This window comes from Neoarius graeffei, chromosome 6 (assembly GCF_027579695.1).
Source record: "Neoarius graeffei isolate fNeoGra1 chromosome 6, fNeoGra1.pri, whole genome shotgun sequence".
In the NCBI taxonomy this organism is placed as follows: domain Eukaryota; kingdom Metazoa; phylum Chordata; class Actinopteri; order Siluriformes; family Ariidae; genus Neoarius; species Neoarius graeffei.
The window spans coordinates 85,884,434-85,902,420 of NC_083574.1; the positions used below are offsets into that span (position 1 = coordinate 85,884,434).

Consider the following 17,987-nt stretch of genomic DNA (forward strand, 5'->3'; position numbering starts at 1 on the left):
TCTCCTGAGAAATAATTTTTATTTCTTTACGAAATTCTAACAGAAAACGAGAGCGCCCGAAAAGGAAAGCCAAGCTGCCATTTTGAATCCTCATTCACGGCTGTAATGCAAATTGCTTCCTCCTCGGTATCCAAGTGCACTTCTATGGCAGGATAAAGACTACATTTTGCCGCCTATGTAGTCCCCTATTTATACAAATAAGTCATTCAGGATTCAGCCATGTTTTTGCTCAGCGTTAGCAAGTTACAGGTTTTTAGCTTTCTTCTGAAATGTTTTATTTCTTCTTCCTCAGGGTAGTAAAACTCGCTTTCGCTGTGAACACTGTTGCTATCGCTGTCCATGCTGTAAAATTAATGCTATTTTGAATCCTCATTCACGGCTGTAATGCAAATTGCTTCCTCCTCGGTATCCAAGTGCACTTCTATGGCAGGATAAAGACTACATTTTGCCGCCTATGTAGTCCCCTATTTATACAAATAGGAGTCATTCAGGATTCAGCCATGTTTTTGCTCGGCGTTAGCAAGTTACAGGTTTTTAGCTTTCTCCTGAAATATTTTTTTATTTCTTCTTCCTCAGGGTAGTAAAACTCGCTTTCGCTGTGAACACTGTCGTTATCGCGATCCATGCTGTAAAATTAATGCTATTCTCCTGAGAAGTGCTGGAAAAAAATTATAAGATTTTTGATAATCTTATAAATAAATCTTATTAAAAAAAGGATAAATGTTGACGACAAATGCTACTATGTTTGTTGTGGACGAGCGAGTCGCCGGGGGTCCGTACCATAGGATACGGTCCCGCTCGCCAGCCAATCAGAGCGCAGGATTTGGACCATGAAAAAAACAAGGCCTTTTATTATCCCACAAGGGGAAATTTATATTTTTTGCTGCTGTAACAATGTAAAGAGAAAAAGAGAAAAAGATAAGGCAGTGAAGGAGTAGTGCAAAAGTACCAAGTGTGTGTGTATATAAAATTAAACTACAAATTAAGAGAGAAAAATTAACAAATTTGCATAAATTAACAGGTTTGCAGATATACAGTTAACATAAGTGTATTACAAAGGTGGAATAGAAGTTGATTATTTTCCTATAGCAGCATGTCCCCAAGTGCTTTATTCCTTTCACACCACAGCAGGTTGCCAGTTTATTAAAGCGTCACGTCTGGTTTTTTTTTTCTTTAAAATATAAATATATCTGCTTTAGTTTATATTTTCAATCTATCATATACTTAAGTAATCTATAACAAAACAGTTTAACTTGCATGTTGAACTTTAGGTCAGAAATCATTGAAACACTGGTAAAATCTATGCTATAATCATGTATCTAAAACCTCTGAGACCCTGAAAATGCACCCGAGAGCATCTATTTTCAAAACGTTTTCCAGGGGAGCATACCCCCGCACCCCCTTAGTTTCGCTTCACGCTGTTGGCGCTCAATTGTCTGTGTATTATCTTGCCAGAATTTAGGGCTTTAATCTTTTTCTGGGGAAAACACTGAGTATTGTAGCTCTATAATATTAAATAGAGAGAAAAGAGAGAAAAAAACAGACGTGACGCTTTAATAAACTGGCAACCTGCTGTGGTATGAAAGGAATAAAGCACTTGGGGACATGCTGTTATAGGAAAATAATCAACTTCTGTTCCACCTTTGTAATACACTTATGTTAACTGTATATCTACAAACCTGTTAATTTATGCTAAGTTGTTAATTTTTATCTCTAAATTTGTAGTTTATATATAAAAATATATTTATTATTAAAGCGTGATGTCTGTCTTTTTTTTTTTTTTTCCTCCTCTATTTAATCTTATGGAACTACAATCTTTGTTTTCCCCAGAAAAAAAATTAAAGCCCTAAATTCTGGCATGATAAAACAGACAACTGAGCGCCAACAGCGTGAAGCGAAACTAAGGGGGTGCGGGGGTATGCTCCCCCGGAAAATGTTTTGAAAATAGATGCTCTCAGGTGCATTTTCAGGGTCTCTGAGAGGTTTTAGAGCCATGATTATAGCATAGATTTTACCAGTGTTTCAATAATTTCTGACCTAAATAGTATTAATGTATACATGTTTGAAATTTCACCTTAAAGGAACAATCCACCGTACTTCCATAATGAAATATGCTCTTATCTGAATTGAGACGAGCTGCTCCGTACCTCTCCGAGCTTTGCGCGACCTCCCAGTCAGTCAGACGCAGTCAGACGCGCTGTCACTCCTGTTAGCAATGTAGCTAGGCTCAGCATGGCCAATGGTATTTTTTGGGGCTGTAGTTAGATGCGACCAAACTCTTCCGCGTTTTTCCTGTTTACATAGGTTTATATGACCAGTGACATGAAACAAGTTCAGTTACACAAATTGAAACGTGGCGATTTTCTATGCTATGGAAAGTGCGCACTATAATGACAGGCGTACTAACACCTTCTGCGCGCTTCGGCAGCGCATTGATACGGAGCTCAGATATCAATGCGTTGCCGAAGCGCCTTGTCTTGGCAGTGTGAGGTCACTGTGAGCCTTTAACGAAAGAATAATCCGAGCCTTCTTTTGTTAAATGGATCCCAGTGACATCACACTGCCAAAAATGCTTATGATTATTATTTAAAGTTATGCTATATTTGACACATTTGGATAACTTCACTTTGTGAGTGTTTTTTTATAAGTACATAATCTTTCTGCAAACCCAAACTAATGAATTAAGTTTTCTACTCCTTTAAAGCAGATTAATTCTGCTCGGATTTTGCTTGGCCCAATGTTGGGCAACCCTCTCATAGTCCATCTCGCTGTCATCCGTGCTGATGTGGATCAAATTTTCCAGCGAGCCTTCTCCTAGATGATTAAAATCAGTCGGCTTTGTCCGTCTGGTCGGGGACAACATCGGCAGCCAATGAGATCGCTTGTAATGAATCGGAAACTTCCGGGATGTCTGACATTTTCTTTCGATGTTTTTATTGGACGGTTTGAACACGTGATCTTGACCTAGCCAACAGATTAGTTTCTTTACATCATACCATGCGGACATATTACTTTGACAATCAACGCAAACATTGGAAAAAAAGGCCACTTGTTTAACACAAATATCAATCGATATGTAAATGGATCTGTTATTTGCTCTCTTATGTATCTAGTTACTTCTTGGTAGGAAATTTAACGTATCGGTATAAATCTAAGCGTATCGGATTTTAACTAAAGCAACTAAGCGTATCGGCAGGCAGAGCTAAAACGCTTTGGGGAAAACCATGATAGTTCCTGCAAACACTTGCATTACAGCAGCATGAGAAGACGTTCTGTCGCCATCCTCTCTTGTTCTGAAAATAAAACACATAACTGAGAACCTGAAAGTGTAAAACCACTTCTGTCTTGAACATGAAACTTTCAGGTTTAGGTTATGTAAATGGTCCACCAGACACGTCCTTGTTAATTAGCTGTTATTATAATGGCCAAGTATTCGAGCTAATGCTTTATATATTTACAGAATGCTATAATTTTTCTAGAGCGTGTTGAAAAAGGAGCAACGAGATTTTGGGGAACGATCTTTAAGTTTTTAAATCTCTAAACCCGGAGATGAGGCCCCCCCCAAAAAAAAGTGTGTTTCCAGTAACCCGACCAATCGAGAATTTCCGCATCGAAATTGCCGACCGTAAAGTTTTTATTACAAATTTCCCTCGATATTTTAGTGTAAGCGGCGTTAGTTTGTCATAATTTTTTGTTTCAATGCATTCAAGTTGTGAAAGAAACGATAAAAAGTAAAATGTTTCGCCACTTCTATCAGCCCTCCTGCATAAACATGGAAGCGCACTTGTATACTGAAGGAGGAAGGGAAAACTGAGCCGAGGCGCCATTTTGAATCCTCATTCAAGGCTGTAATGCAAATTGCTTCCTCTTCAGTATACAAGTGCACTTCCATGGCAGGGAAAAACACTACGTTTTGCCGCCTATGTAGTCCCCTATTTATACAAATAGGAGTCATTCAGGATTCAGCCATGTTTTTGCTCGACCCAAGTTCTACAGTAGGCTAGGCTAGGCCGTCTGCTTTTAATGGAAGTAGCCTAGCCTAGGACGTTATTTTCACGTTATTTCTTGATAAGGTGTTTTCACGTTATTACATGAAAATATCATGAAATAACGTGATAAGTTCGTATCATGAAATTGTGATGTTATTACATGATAAATATATTGTAAAAACGTGATAACTTTAACAATATCTTTTCACGTAATTACTTGATTCTAAGCCAATTTTTTTTGTGTGGCAGCAATACGCTTCCGTAGATCATAACTCGAACTCTCGCGATATTTTTTTTTTTTCGTTTAAAGATTTAAAACACTTTTTTTAATTTTATGATGTGTGGTATAAAGGATTCTGTGCCAAAATACTATTTTGTAAGATGTTTACTTGTGCTAATTTTTTCGAACAAAATAAAAAAAAAAATTAAGAAAAAAAAAAACTTTTTCCTACCTACCGACCTTATTTTAGTATTTCGTGTTACCTGAAAAACTTTTTTTTTTTTTTTTTTGGCCTAAACTTGGTTTTATACACTTCCAGCTGCAAGCCATCCATACACTCCGAAAGCGAAGAACAGAGAAATAAATGTTACTTATATTATCCATCTACATGCATCGGTCAGTGAGGAGAATTTAGATTTAAATTTTTTTTTTTTTTTTTTCCCCCCCAATCTTGGGGAATAAATTCGGAAAAAGTAAACTCCTTGCAAACTAATAACTGCATGATTACAAGGTAGCCTGATCGTGTTTTTTAAAAATTACACAACTACATTACATAGCCAAATATTTGTGGACGCTGACCTTCACACCCAAATCAGAAGCAGACAATTATAGAAAACTATAGGATGATTTTGAATGCTGTGGAATTGCAATTTCTCGTAGTTTCCACTGGAACGAAGAGGCTCAAACCTGTTCCAGCACGACAGTGCTCCTGTGCACAAAGCAAGCGCTCCATGAAGACGTGCTGTGTTAAGGTTGGAGTAGAATTCATGTGTCCTGCACAGAGTCCTGACTGAACTCAACCCCACTGAGATTAACAGGAACTCTGACTGCACCCCAGACCTCCTCAGACGACATCGCCGCCTGATCTCGCTAATGCTCTTGAGGCTGAATGAACCCTCACACCCACAGTTGCTTTACAATTAAAATAAATAAAGGGTCCACCAAAAGAGGGTCAGGATGTAATTCCAATGGCGTAGCTACCCACAGTCCCAAAAAAAGGCGCATGAAGATATGTCCAGCACAGCCACCGCGATGCTACTGGGAAACATCACTCAGAACACCACGCTAAGCACAGAAGCATCACTGCGCAGAGCGCTGGACAACCCCGATGTTAAAGTGCATAACACGGGTAAATTCAGGAGCAAGAGCAATGCAATTCTCCTATTTTATATTAAACTTTAGTCAAATATCTGTAACATTCTGTATTCTCTGCAATTTTTTTACCTTGCGCGATACCAGAAAAATTCAGTTGAAATCAAGCCATTTGATGCGAATTGGTCCGCCTCTGAACAAACTTGGCATTTGGATTTCCCGGCAAACATTGATTTTTGTGACGTCGCGTGTGGGACGCCTCCCTCTGAATCCTACGTCAGCGCTGGTTTGCTTATGAGAAAACGGCCTGGTGGTTTTCTGCAAATTTCTTCAATGTTATCGCGTAATTATTAAAATGGTTAACAGATGTATCATACAGTGGTGCTTGAAAGTTTGTGAACCCTTTAGAATTTTTCTATATTTCTGAATAAATATGGCCTAAAATAACATCAGATTTTCACACAAGTCCTAAAAGTAGATAAAGAGAACCCAGTTAAACAAATGAGACAAAAATATCAAAAGTATGTGAACCTCTAGGATTAGCAGCTAATTTGAAGGTGAAATTAGAGTCAGGTGTTTTCGATCAATGGGACGCCAATCAGGTGTGAGTGGGCACCCTGTTTTATTTAAAGAACAGGGATCTATCAAAGTCTGATCTTCACAACACATGTTTGTGGAAGTGTATCATGGCACGAACAAAGGAGATTTCTGAGGACCTCAGAAAAAGTGTTGTTGATGCTCATCAGGCTGGAAAAGGTTACAAAACCATCTCTAAAGAGTTTGGACTCCACCAATCCACAGTCAGACAGATTGTGTACAAATGGAGGAAATTCAAGACCATCGTTACCCTCCCCAGGAGTGGTCGACCAAAAAAGATCACTCCAAGAGCAAGGTGTGTAATAGTCGGTGAGGTCACAAAGGACCCCAGGGTAACTTCTGAGTAACTGAAGGCCTCTCTCACATTAGATAATGTTAATGTTCATGAGTCCACCATCAGGAGAACACTGAACAACGATGGTGTGCGTGGCAGGGTTGCAAGGAGAAAGCCACTGCTCTCCAAAAAGAACATTGCTGCTCGTCTGCAGTTTGCTAAAGATCACGTGGACAAGCCAGAAGGCTATTGGAAAAATGTTTTGTGGACGGATGAGACCAAAATAGAACTTTTTGGTTTAAATGAGAAGCGTTATGTTTGGAGAAAGGAAAACACTGCATTCCAGCATAAGAACCTTATCCCATCTGTGAAACATGGTGGTGGTAGTATCATGGTTTGTGCCTGTTTTGCTGCATCTGGGCCAGGACGGCTTGCCATCATTGATGGAACAATGAATTCTGAATTATACCGGCGAATTCTAAAGGAAAATGTCAGGACATCTATCCATGAACTGAATCTCAAGAGAAGGTGGATCATGCAGCAAGACAACGACCCTAAGCACACAAGTCGTTCTACCAAAGAATGGTTAAAGAAGAATAAAGTTAATGTTTTGGAATGGCCAAGTCAAAGTCCTGACCTTAATCCAATCGAAATGTTGTGGAAGGACCTGAAGCGAGCAGTTCATGTGAGGAAACCCACCAACATCCCAGAGTTGAAGCTGTTCTGTATGGAGGAATGGGCTAAAATTCCTCCAAGCCAGTGTGCAGGACTGATCAACAGTTACCGCAAACGTTTAGTTGCAGTTATTGCTGCACAAGGGGGTCACACCAGATACTGAAAGCAAAGGTTCACATACTTTTGCCACTCACAGATATGTAATATTGGATCATTTTCCTCAATAAATAAATGACCAAGTATAATATTTTTGTCTCATTTGTTTAACTGGGTTCTCTTTATCTACTTTTAGGACTTGTGTGAAAATCTGATGATGTTTTAGGTCATATTTATGCAGAAATATATAGAGAATTCTAAAGGGTTCATAAACTTTCAAGCACCACTGTAGGAGGGTGTATCAACACCAATCATGATGGGATTAGTACTCATCATTTTCCAAAAGACCGGACAATGAGTGAGGAATGGGAGCGCTTGGTCTACACAGGCTGTGCACTGAAACTGCGCAAGCTCTCGCAGCCTGCTCGTGCTTCCACAGATAACGTCACAATTCTGGCTCCAGACTCCCTTGGGATTTTTCCAGACACATTATTTTTTTCTGCTGTAGACAGATGGCCTTGTGCAAAATTACCCTTCTGGATGAGTGTGTAAAGGGACATACTTTCGTATAAAAAAAAAAAATGAAATTGGTCCAGAATATGTACTTTAAAAGAGCAACGAGCACAGGCATTACCCATGGCGGACCAAAGCTTGAAAGAAACCGAGGCCCATGACTGGCTGACAAAACATTCAAAGAAAAATCAAACTATACAAAAACAAAGGGAGAAAAAAATAAAAAGCTCCGGTGAGAAGCGGCAACCAAAATGTGCACAGCGTGCTCTCGGCCGGAAACGGAAGGTTCCAAACCGAAATCCCTCGGGATTTACACGCACATCCCTCTAGACATGCTTCAAAATCTAGTGGAAATCCTTCCCAGATGAGAAGAGTGGCGCTTATTGTAATAGTAAAGGAGGAATAAATCTGAAATGGGATTTTCAACAAGGACATACAAGTGTGATGGTCAGGTGTCCATAAACTTTTGGCTATATTGTTTAGTTGTAAATTCAGTACTTTTAGATTTTCTTGAAAACTGAGAGTGTCCTGTGTCTCAAAGCTTTTCTTCACTCAGATGGAGTCTGATTATACTACGGTCATGTGTGTCAGTCCTGAGAAAAGCCCTATTCGCACAGGATAAGTATTACCTGTGGACCTCTGGTAATTCGGAATAATTACAGAGAATGTCTGAGTTCTTAGTCCCGTGCGAATGCGCCATGTCCGTAATTTGCCAAGTAATAATTCCGCCGCGAATTACCTACTGTGTTTCGGCAAAACACAGACGTCCAGTGGTAATACAAGTCCCGTGTGAATGCGCATGTCTGTGTTTGTAATTATTAAATGCGCGTCTCTTGTACTTTTCTGGAGTGAATAATGGAGGATATGGGCGAAATTTTGATAAACAGCATTTCAGGGGCAAGTGGTAGTAGGCCTATCCCGTATTTGAACCAGATAAGCATTTTGAACTCCTGTCTACTAGTGTTGTGACGTTCGCGAACGAACCGATTCTTTTGAACGGCTCCTAGGCATGAACGATGAGAACCGAGTCTCGAGCTGGGGGAGCCGTTCTTTCTGTCGTTCTTTTTCTGTACTGTGTTTCAGATGAAAAAGCTTTTGCCCAAGGACAAGAAGTAGGCTAAACAGCGTTTGCCTTTTATTTATTCAAGTTTTATCTGTTTGCCTAATAGTTCAAATTGTTTTGTATATAGTTTATAATGTAGTTGTGTGATATTAATGATAATATTGTGGGAAAACTACTTTGCACAGACGTTCATTTAATTTATTCTATCGTCATTTTGTTTGTTCTATTTTTGTGTATTTTATTTATTTGTCTGTCTAGTTGTATCTATTTTTCTAATATATTTTTTGCATTAATAGTTTGTTTTTTCCTATTAAAATAATCTTGTGTTCTTAACTTTTTATCTATTTATCTGACTCTTTAGTTGTATCTATTTTTGTTACAATTTCAATATTTTTAATATAGAAAGTGTTTTTTTTCTTTTTCTATTAAAATGTTCTTGTGTGATAACTAGTTCTTGTTGTTTATTGTAGTTGTATCTATTTTGTATCTCAGACTTAAATATTTTGGTAAAACAAGTGTTTTTCTATAAAATATTCTTGCGTTCTTGATAACTGTTCTTGAGGTTTTTTTTTTTTTTTTTTTTTTACAGAAAAGCCGTTATGCATGGACATTCATTGAAGCCCTCGTTGTTTTTTTAATGGTTATTTATGAGCGTTTAGGGGTTACAATAATGTAAGTCTAGGTTGCTTTATATAAAAGGTATGTCCAGAAATATTGATGTCACTGTCTAAGCAGAGGGATGTGGCTTCTTTAGACGCTGTCTTCTTAAAACTGAATAAATATTTAAAAAGAGCCAAATGAGCCAGTCTTTTGAACGGCTCTTGTCAAAGAACGGATCACAAAGATGCGGATCCCATCAAAGAGCCATAAATCCCATCTCTACTGTCTACAAGACGAAACAGGATGCTGTGAACTTACGACACATCCGGTCACAATGTCTGTAAATTCAGTGAATTACAGACTTTTGCTTATCCCGTCCGAACGCGCCACACAATAACACAGAGGTGCGGGGGTAATTGCGAATTACCAGAGGTCCATAGGTAATACTTATCCCGTGCGAATCGTACTTTAGATTAGAGCTCTTCGAGTGATAAGTGACTTTTTTTTTTTTTTTTTTCCCCTTCTCTCTCCCCCATTCTGTTTTTATGAACAGTGAAATCTTTCGGCACTGAAGACCGTCCTACAGACAGACCAGTAGCTCCCCGGGACGATGTCTTTGAATACATCATCTTTAGAGGAAGCGACATCAAAGATCTAACCGTTTGCGAACCACCGAAGCCTAACTGCTCCCTGCCTCAAGACCCAGCCATCGTACAGGTAACCGTGTGTGCGCTTTATGCTTCAGTAAATGTTACATGTACTTCAGTCTGCAAAAGTTACTCCCTGGTTTTGTGGTTTCTCGTTAACAAGTTGCTAATTAGGCCGGTTAACGAACTTTCAGGAAAATCGCTACTCCTCCCTCGGGTTTCGGTGGATTTTGATTGGAAGATCAAATTGTTCTCGCTTCAATTCAATTAGTTGGTTCTCGGAATCGCTGCTTGAAGAAAATGCAAAATGAAAAAAAAAATTGAAATCAAACTCCCGCCAACAGAAAAGGTCACGTGATGTTGAAAACCAATCAAATCTCCCCTTTCACTTTTGATAAAGACTTGTGGAAGAAACATGCCTGTGGAGGGGAATCCTACAAAGCCTGTGTTTGTGGTTGTTAGGATATTCAGCGAACAGAAGCGTAAAATCTTTGACAGGTGTGTTGAAATTCTGTTTACTGGTTTGCCTGTATTGTTTGGTCTATTTCCACCGCTAATTTTACCATCGGAGCATTTTTTTTTTTTTTTTTTTTTAAATTTGATTTTTATTTCGCCTGCTCGCTTCAGGTTTTTCCTGAAAAAATCAGAGAGCCAACTAATTAAATTGGTGTGGCCTTGGCTAATTATAAATGAGTGTGGTTTCTCATGGCACAGCCGTGTGAGCTACCGTGTTGCTGACGCTCTGGTAAATCGCTTGCGTTATAGCCAGACGTCCTTCAGGGTGTGCGTTGTTGCTACTTTTTGGCTTTAAGCATTCCTCTGGAAATTCCTCCCAGGTTTAGAAATTCCAGTATAGATTTTCAAACTTGGTAAAGCATGACCATTTATCCAGTACTGTAAGGGTGGAGTGTGGATATTTCTTTCATGAAGTTTTACAGCCTTTTGGCCCCAAGTCCCTTTTTCTGTTCACTAATACATGGTGTACGTTAAGTAACCAGAAGATAGAATGCTCCAAGGTGCTGTCCCTGTTATTGAGCCGCAGAGTTGTTTGGTGCTGTAGGCCAGGGCTGGATCGTGGTCTGATGCCCCTTTTCCACCAAAACAGTTCCAGGGCTGGTTCGGGGCCAGTGCTTAGTTTGGAACTGGGTTTTCTGTTTCCACTGACAAAGAACTGGATCTGGAGCCAGAAAAACCGGTTCCAGGCTAGCACCAACTCTCTGCTGGGCCAGAGGAAAGAACCGCTTACGTCAGCGGGGGGGGGCGGAGTTGTTAAGACCAACAACAATGACAAGACCGCGAAAGATCGCCACTTTTAAGTGACGAGAAGCAGCAGCTGTACAAACGTGAAGTCATCCATTATTGTTGCTGCTGCTTCTTCCGTGGTGTTTTTGCTTCCGTATTTGTGCCAAGGTTTATGCAAATGTAGCGACGTAACTGACGTATACAGCGACGTAATGACGTGGCTTCCCTTAGCACCGTGAGCTATGGAAAAGCAAACTGGTTCTCAGCTGGCTCGCAAGTTGAATGAGTTGTGAACCAGCACTGGCCCCGAACCAGCCCTGGAACTGATTTGGTGGAAAAGGGGTATGTGTGGGCTCGGTTGGAACCAGCTCCGAGACCAAATGCAAGTGTTGTTTGACACAATAAGTAAAGAACAAGTACGCGTGATCTTTTCAGAGTCCAGAAGCCACTTCGGATGCTGTTCTTCATAGGCATCAATGGTTTAATAATTAAAGAGTACCTGCTGTCATAATTCATTCATGTTAGTTGCTTATCCAGACCTTTTGTGAGCGAAAACTACTGGACGTCCTAAAGTTAATCAGGATAACGGTCTCCATCATTCACATCTAATTCTCTTTTCATTTTTTCTGCAGTCGTCTCTGGGATCCACTCCGGCACCATCCTTCCAGCCTGTGGGTTCTTACGCGTCCTTCAGCCGACCCCCTGTTCGCGCCTACAGTCAGTTCTCTGCGTCCCTCGTGCCGCAGCCCATCGGCGCTCCTGTCACTGCAGGCGAGTCTCACTGCTGATCCCCAGCTTAATTAATCACTTAGTGAGGCGAGGTTAATTCCAGGTGGAGAATTAGCCATAGCTTATTTGGACAAAGCCAGAACAGGAACTACTTTTCAGTGTTTTGTTTATAGATTTGCACCTGTTCTGTCAGCTTCCTGTTTTTGTATGAAGCTCAGGTTTACTCGGTGTGTGTGTGTGAGGGAGAGACGTTAAAACCCCAACACTTAAAGCTGTGGTGTTCCTCTTTACACAGGAAGTTCAGGGTCCGCTTTCAGTAGTGAGACAAATGTAGCCGCCCCTTTGTCCCAGAGTGCTGTCCCTTCTGACTCTGTCTCTCTGAGCTCACGTGTAACTGAAGGTAACTGAACTGTCTGGACAGAACAAATTAACAGTGTGTGTTTTACTGCATTCCTGTATTTAAAAAAAAAAAAACATGGAAATGGCTGCTGTGTGAGAACCTGAATGTTGGGGTTCGTTCATTCTTGCATAGTTAGACAAGCGTCTTAAATTTACCCTCGTTCTTTTTCACTTGACTATTTTTAGAAATGGATCCGTATTTCAGTAATTTCTTTCCCGTCCTGTGTGCTGATTCTGCTTTTGCTTATTCTTCGATATTGTGTTTGTGTGTTCCGCAGGCCGCACAAGCCCGTCTCTGGATGCCCCGCAGAAGAGCACGAACCTGGAACCTGCGGCGCAGCCTGCTCCACTAGCGCCATCTGCTGGATCTGTGATTCAGAAGAGTTCTGGAGGGGGCAGACCTCCTCCCAGCTCCCAGAAACAGCCTGCTGAGAGCCAGGAGCAAAGCAGAGGTGAGAAAGCACACATGGTATTCATGTAACTCAGGTTCGTTTGTTAGTGATGTATCATTTCACCTGAGCAGAGTTGTTAATGTACAGTTAGGTCCATATATATTTGGACACTGATACACATCACACACATCACATTATCTCTAGCCGCTTTATCCTGTTCTACAGGGTCGCAGGCAAGCTGGAGCCTATCCCAGCTGACTACGGGTGAAAGGCGGGGTACACCCTGGACAAGTCGCCAGGTCATCACAGGGCTGACACATAGACACAGACAACCATTCACACTCACATTCACACCTACGGTCAATTTAGAGTCACCAGTTAACCTAACCTGCATGTCTTTGGACTGTGGGGGAAACCGGAGCACCCGGAGGAAACCCACGCGGACACAGGGAGAACATGCAAACTCCGCACAGAAAGGCCCTCGCCGGCCACGGGGCTCGAACCCAGGACCTTCTTGCTGTGAGGCGACAGCGCTAACCACTACACCACCGTGCCGCCGACACTGATACAAATTTTTTTTTTTTTTACCTGTTTACTGAAACATGTATTCAAGTTGTAGTTATATAATGGACATGAACATAAAGTCCAGACTTTCAGCTTTCATTTGAGGGTATCCACATTAAAATTGGATGAAGGCTTTAGGAGTTTCAGCTCCTTAACATGTGCCACCCTGTTTTTAAAGGGACCAAAAGTAATTGGACAGTTGACTCAAAGACTATTTCATGGGCAGGTGTGGGCAATTCCTTCGTTATGTCATTCTCAATTAAGCAGATAAAAGGCCTGGAGTTGATTTGAGGTGTGGCGCTTGCATTTGGAAGATTTTGCTGTGAAGAAAACATGCGGTCAAAGGAGCTCTCCATGCAGGTGAAACAAGCCATCCTTAAGCTGCGAAAACAGAAAAAACCCATCCGAGAAATTGCTACAATATTAGGAGTGGCAAAATCTACAGTTTGGTACATCCTAAGAAAGAAAGAAAGCACTGGTGAACTCATCAATGCAAAAAGACCTGGATGCCCACAGAAGACAACAGTAGTGGATGATCGCAGAATAATTTCCATGGTGAAGAGAAACCCCTTCACAACAGCCAACCAAGTGAACAACACTCTCCAGGAGGTAGGCGTATCAATATCCAAATCTACCATAAAGAGAAGACTGTATGAAAGTAAATACAGAGGGTTCACTGCACGGTGCAAGCCACTCATAAGCCTCAAGAATAAAAAGGCTAGATTGGACTTTGCTAAAAAACATCTAAAAAAGCCAGCACAGTTCTGGAAGAACATTCTTTGGACAGATGAAACCAAGATCAACCTCTACCAGAATGATGGAAAGAAAAAAGTATGGTGAAGGCGTGGTACAGCTCATGATCCAAAGCATACTACATCATCTGTAAAACACGGCGGAGGCAGTGTGATGGCTTGGGCATGCATGGCTGCCAGTGGCACTGGGTCACTAGTGTTTATTGATGATGTGACACAGGACAGACGCAGCCGGATGAATTCTGAGGTATTCAGAGACATACTGTGTGCTCAAATCCAGCCAAACTGATCGGTCGGCGTTTCATAATACAGATGGACAATGACCCAAAACATAAAGCCAAAGCAACCCAGGAGTTTATTAAAGCAAAGAAGTGGAATATTCTTGAATGGCCAAGTCAGTCACCTGATCTCAACCCAATTGAGCATGCATTTCACTTGTTAAAGACTAAACTTCAGACAGAAAGGCCCACAAACAAACAGCAACTGAAAACCGCTGCAGTAAAGGCCTGGCAGAGCATTAAAAAGGAGGAAACACAGCGTCTGGTGATGTCCATGAGTTCAAGACTTCAGGTAGTCATTGCCAACAAAGGGTTTTCAACCAAGTATTAGAAATGAACATTTTTATTTAATTTGTCCAATTACTTTTGAGCCCCTGAAATGAAGGGATTGTGTTTTAAAAAAAAAAGCTTTAGTTCCTCACATTTTTATGCAATCATTTTGTTCAACCCACTGAATTAAAGCTGAAAGTCTGAACTTCAACTGCATCTGAATTTTGTTCAAAATTCATTGTGGTAATGTACAGAACCAAAATTAGAAAAATGTTGCCTCTGTCCAAATATTTATGGACTTAACTATAGATGTTTGACTCCTTATAGCTGGCGATGTAGAGAAGGCTGCTCGGCCCGAGACAGACTTGAGCAAGGTGGAGAACCGGGAATCCAGCAAACGCCAGCAAGGCAGTGAGTGTACACGCGTCTTGCATGAGCAGTGTGCACTAGAGATGAATATCAGTGATTCTGCAAGATACAGCATGGCCATGGACTTTTTTTTAAAATAAATAATAATTGTGGTTAACTTGATTAAAAAGCCTTGGCGTGATGTATGCAGGTGCTCCTGCAGTGCGGAGAGGAAGAGGAGGAAGTGGTGGTGGAGGAGGAAATCACCGCGGTCGGGGCCGGTATAACATGCGCCGAGATGGACCAATGAAGTTTGAGCAGGACTTTGACTTTGAGAGCGCCAACGCCCAGTTCAACAAGGAAGAGATCGACCGCGAGTTCCACAACAAGCTCAAACTCAAAGGTACCGTTCTGCGTCTTGGTTTACTCCACCGGTCATCATTACAACATGTTCTTTAGGACGGGGTGTAACGGGACACTGATCCCAGTTCAGTATGTATCTCGGTTTTGAAGTCACGGTTCGGTACAGTAAGTGGAAAGAATGCACACAATAAAATTGCAGGTTGCTTATTTTGAATGTTTGTACACACCAGTGGTGATCCGTTACTATTAGAGCCGGGACTTGAGCTTAGCCAGACACCAAAAAAGCAACGGCAAAGGATTAGCGGCAGGCTACCAGGTCGCTCCGTTGTGTGTAATTGTTGATTTTTAAAAGTAACTCAGTAAATTACTTAAGGAAATGAATACTTAAGTCTGAGTGAAAAATACTGTAGCGAGCGTGCAGCGTGGAAGAAGAGTCTGGAGACAGAAATCTTAGGCTACGTTTACACTAGACCGTATCTGTCTCGTTTTCTTCGCGGATGCACTGTCCGTTTACATTAACCCCCCTGAAAAAGTGGGGAAACGGGAATCCGCCAGCGTCCACGTATTCAATCTAGATCGTATCAGCTCCGGTGCTGTGTAAACATTGAGAATACGCGAATACGCTGTGCTGAGCTCTAGCTGGCGTCTCATTGGACAACGTCACTGTGACATCCACCTTCCTGATTCGCTGGCGTTGGTCATGTGACGCGACTGCTGAAAAACGGCGCAGACTTCCGCCTTGTATCACCTTTCATTAAAGAGTATAAAAGTATGAAAATACTGCAAATACTGATGCAAATACTGCCCACTGTGTAGTTATGATTGTCTTTAGGCTTGCCATCCTTCCACTTGCAAGTAATAAGTGATATGCGCTGGGATCTCACACACAGCGGCTCAGTCCCGAATCGTGGCTTGTTCACTTCACTCGCGCGCTCTGTGAGCTGCGCAGGGCCGGAGTGCACACCCTCCAGAGGGCACTCGCTGTTCAGGGCGGAGTGATTTGGAGCGCAGGATGCCTGCGGAGCCGAGCGTATCCGCGTATTGGTGTTGCTGTGTGCACGGCTAACGGTTTTAGTGTAAACGCGAATCGTTTTAAGAACGTTAATCTGATGATCCGCTGATTCGACGTAATGTAAACGTAGCCTTAGTTTCTTAGTCATTGCGCTCGATAGCACTGGTTTGAACGCTTTATTAGCATTCGTTAACACTACTGATGAATGCTACACCGGCTGGAAGGTGACTTCACTGCCGTGCTGATGGCGCCGAGTCGCCGTTAAGCTCATGTTGGCCTTCGAGAAGGCAGAGCGGGATCGATTTTTTTGGTCCCGCCCACTATAAATCAATATCTGATTGGTTAATCAGTCATCTGTCACTTCCTACATAAACATACGCTGCCATGGTCTTCTGTCCCGACAGTGAAGTCCTAACCTCGAAACTCTTCTCAGCCTAGACACAACAAAACAATCTCGTCGGATAACTCGATTTTAATGTTTTCAGGACAGTAACACTTAATTTCTGAAGGAAATTTGATAGAAAATGAGGCCAAATTAGAAGAGAATAATTACAATGAGATTACGAAAGAAGTTAAATATAACATTTGAAATGCTGATATGTTTGGGTCTTATCTGAAGACCTAGAAGGCTCAGACGGTTCCCCTCTGGTAAACACTAACAGTTTATAATTTTTTAAAAGCTTTTTTTAATGAAACATACTTAAAGAATGTTTCTGCAATAAATAAGATTCTCAAATTAAGTTAACTTTCCATATATAAACTGTAGCACAACAGTTCCAACTTGTAACCCTGTTCAATTTCATTCAACTTTCATGTTTATTATACTGGTTTACCTCCATCTGTCCGTGCGACACGCCCTTTTTCTCAGCAACCACAAATCACAGCCGCTTGGGGTTGTATACCATTTTCAGGTCTGTCGCACATCGACTTCCTGTTTACCGACTGAATGTATTTACGAAACACAGCGTGGATTTACAAAATTTGTGTAACATTTATCTCACCTGCTTGAGTGATAGTAAGTGTCCCTATTCCTTCGATTGCTTGCAGTCTGATAAGTGAGAGCGGAGCGGGGATGCGTAAGTGAGCAGTAGCTCACTTTTTTTTTTTTTTTTTCTCCCCGGAAAAATTAACTTGTCCTCTGAAAGGGAAGACGTGCTGGCGATTACAGTGTCGGCATATTGCTTTCGTCTTATCTACTCGTTGTTGTATTTCGCCAGGAAACCGAAGTGTTCCCAAACAGGAGACCTTCATGATAAGGGTGGGCCTTCAAGCTCAGGCTTCTCGTTCACGTTGTCCATGATGTTCGCTAGCTTGGCTGTGGAAACTCTGATTTGAAGTGCGTTCCCCACGCAAAAAAGCCTACTGTTAAAGATGGCATTGGGTAGACATCTGCACTGTACTGAAACTGTACCGTTACACCCCTGATACTGGATAATAGCAGCCACAAATGAGTGATTTAGGACATGGGATAGAACACCTTGCTTATCAGTCCCCCCAGGATTTCGCGGGCCTTTTTTGTGATTGTTGCGGGCTAAAATGTCTGTTGCGGGGGTTTTTCCAAAAAATTGCGATGAAAGTTGCGAGAAATTGTTGCGATTTTCTCTTTTTGTGATTAAAATTGAGTGATATGTTAAATATTAAGTTATTACTGAAAAACTATTGATTAAAAAAACAAAGACACTGAGAAATGGTCCTATAAACAACTTTACCAATATAAAAGATTACCAGGACTACAAAAATGTAGAAAAATAGGCTTTACTTATCCAAATGCACCTGTTGGTTCAAAAGTTAAAGTGCATAGAAAATCACAGCACAACACCTTAAATATAATATAAATGCCTCAGCTTTCATGTAAGAGAAAAAAAACTATTA

The 17,987-nt window shown here is 41.2% G+C and overlaps 1 protein-coding gene across 1 annotated transcript in view; it reads left to right on the forward strand.

Moving 5' to 3' along the window:
- Window positions 1–17,987, forward strand: part of lsm14ab (LSM14A mRNA processing body assembly factor b) — a 31,850-nt gene that overhangs the window by 4,627 nt on the left and 9,236 nt on the right. Inside the window, exons 2-6 of the mRNA XM_060924140.1 lie at window positions 9,673–9,836; window positions 11,641–11,779; window positions 12,415–12,588; window positions 14,720–14,803; window positions 14,952–15,143. Of these exons, the coding sequence (XP_060780123.1) occupies window positions 9,673–9,836; window positions 11,641–11,779; window positions 12,415–12,588; window positions 14,720–14,803; window positions 14,952–15,143 (753 nt within the window). The remainder of the gene's footprint in view (window positions 1–9,672; window positions 9,837–11,640; window positions 11,780–12,414; window positions 12,589–14,719; window positions 14,804–14,951; window positions 15,144–17,987) is intronic.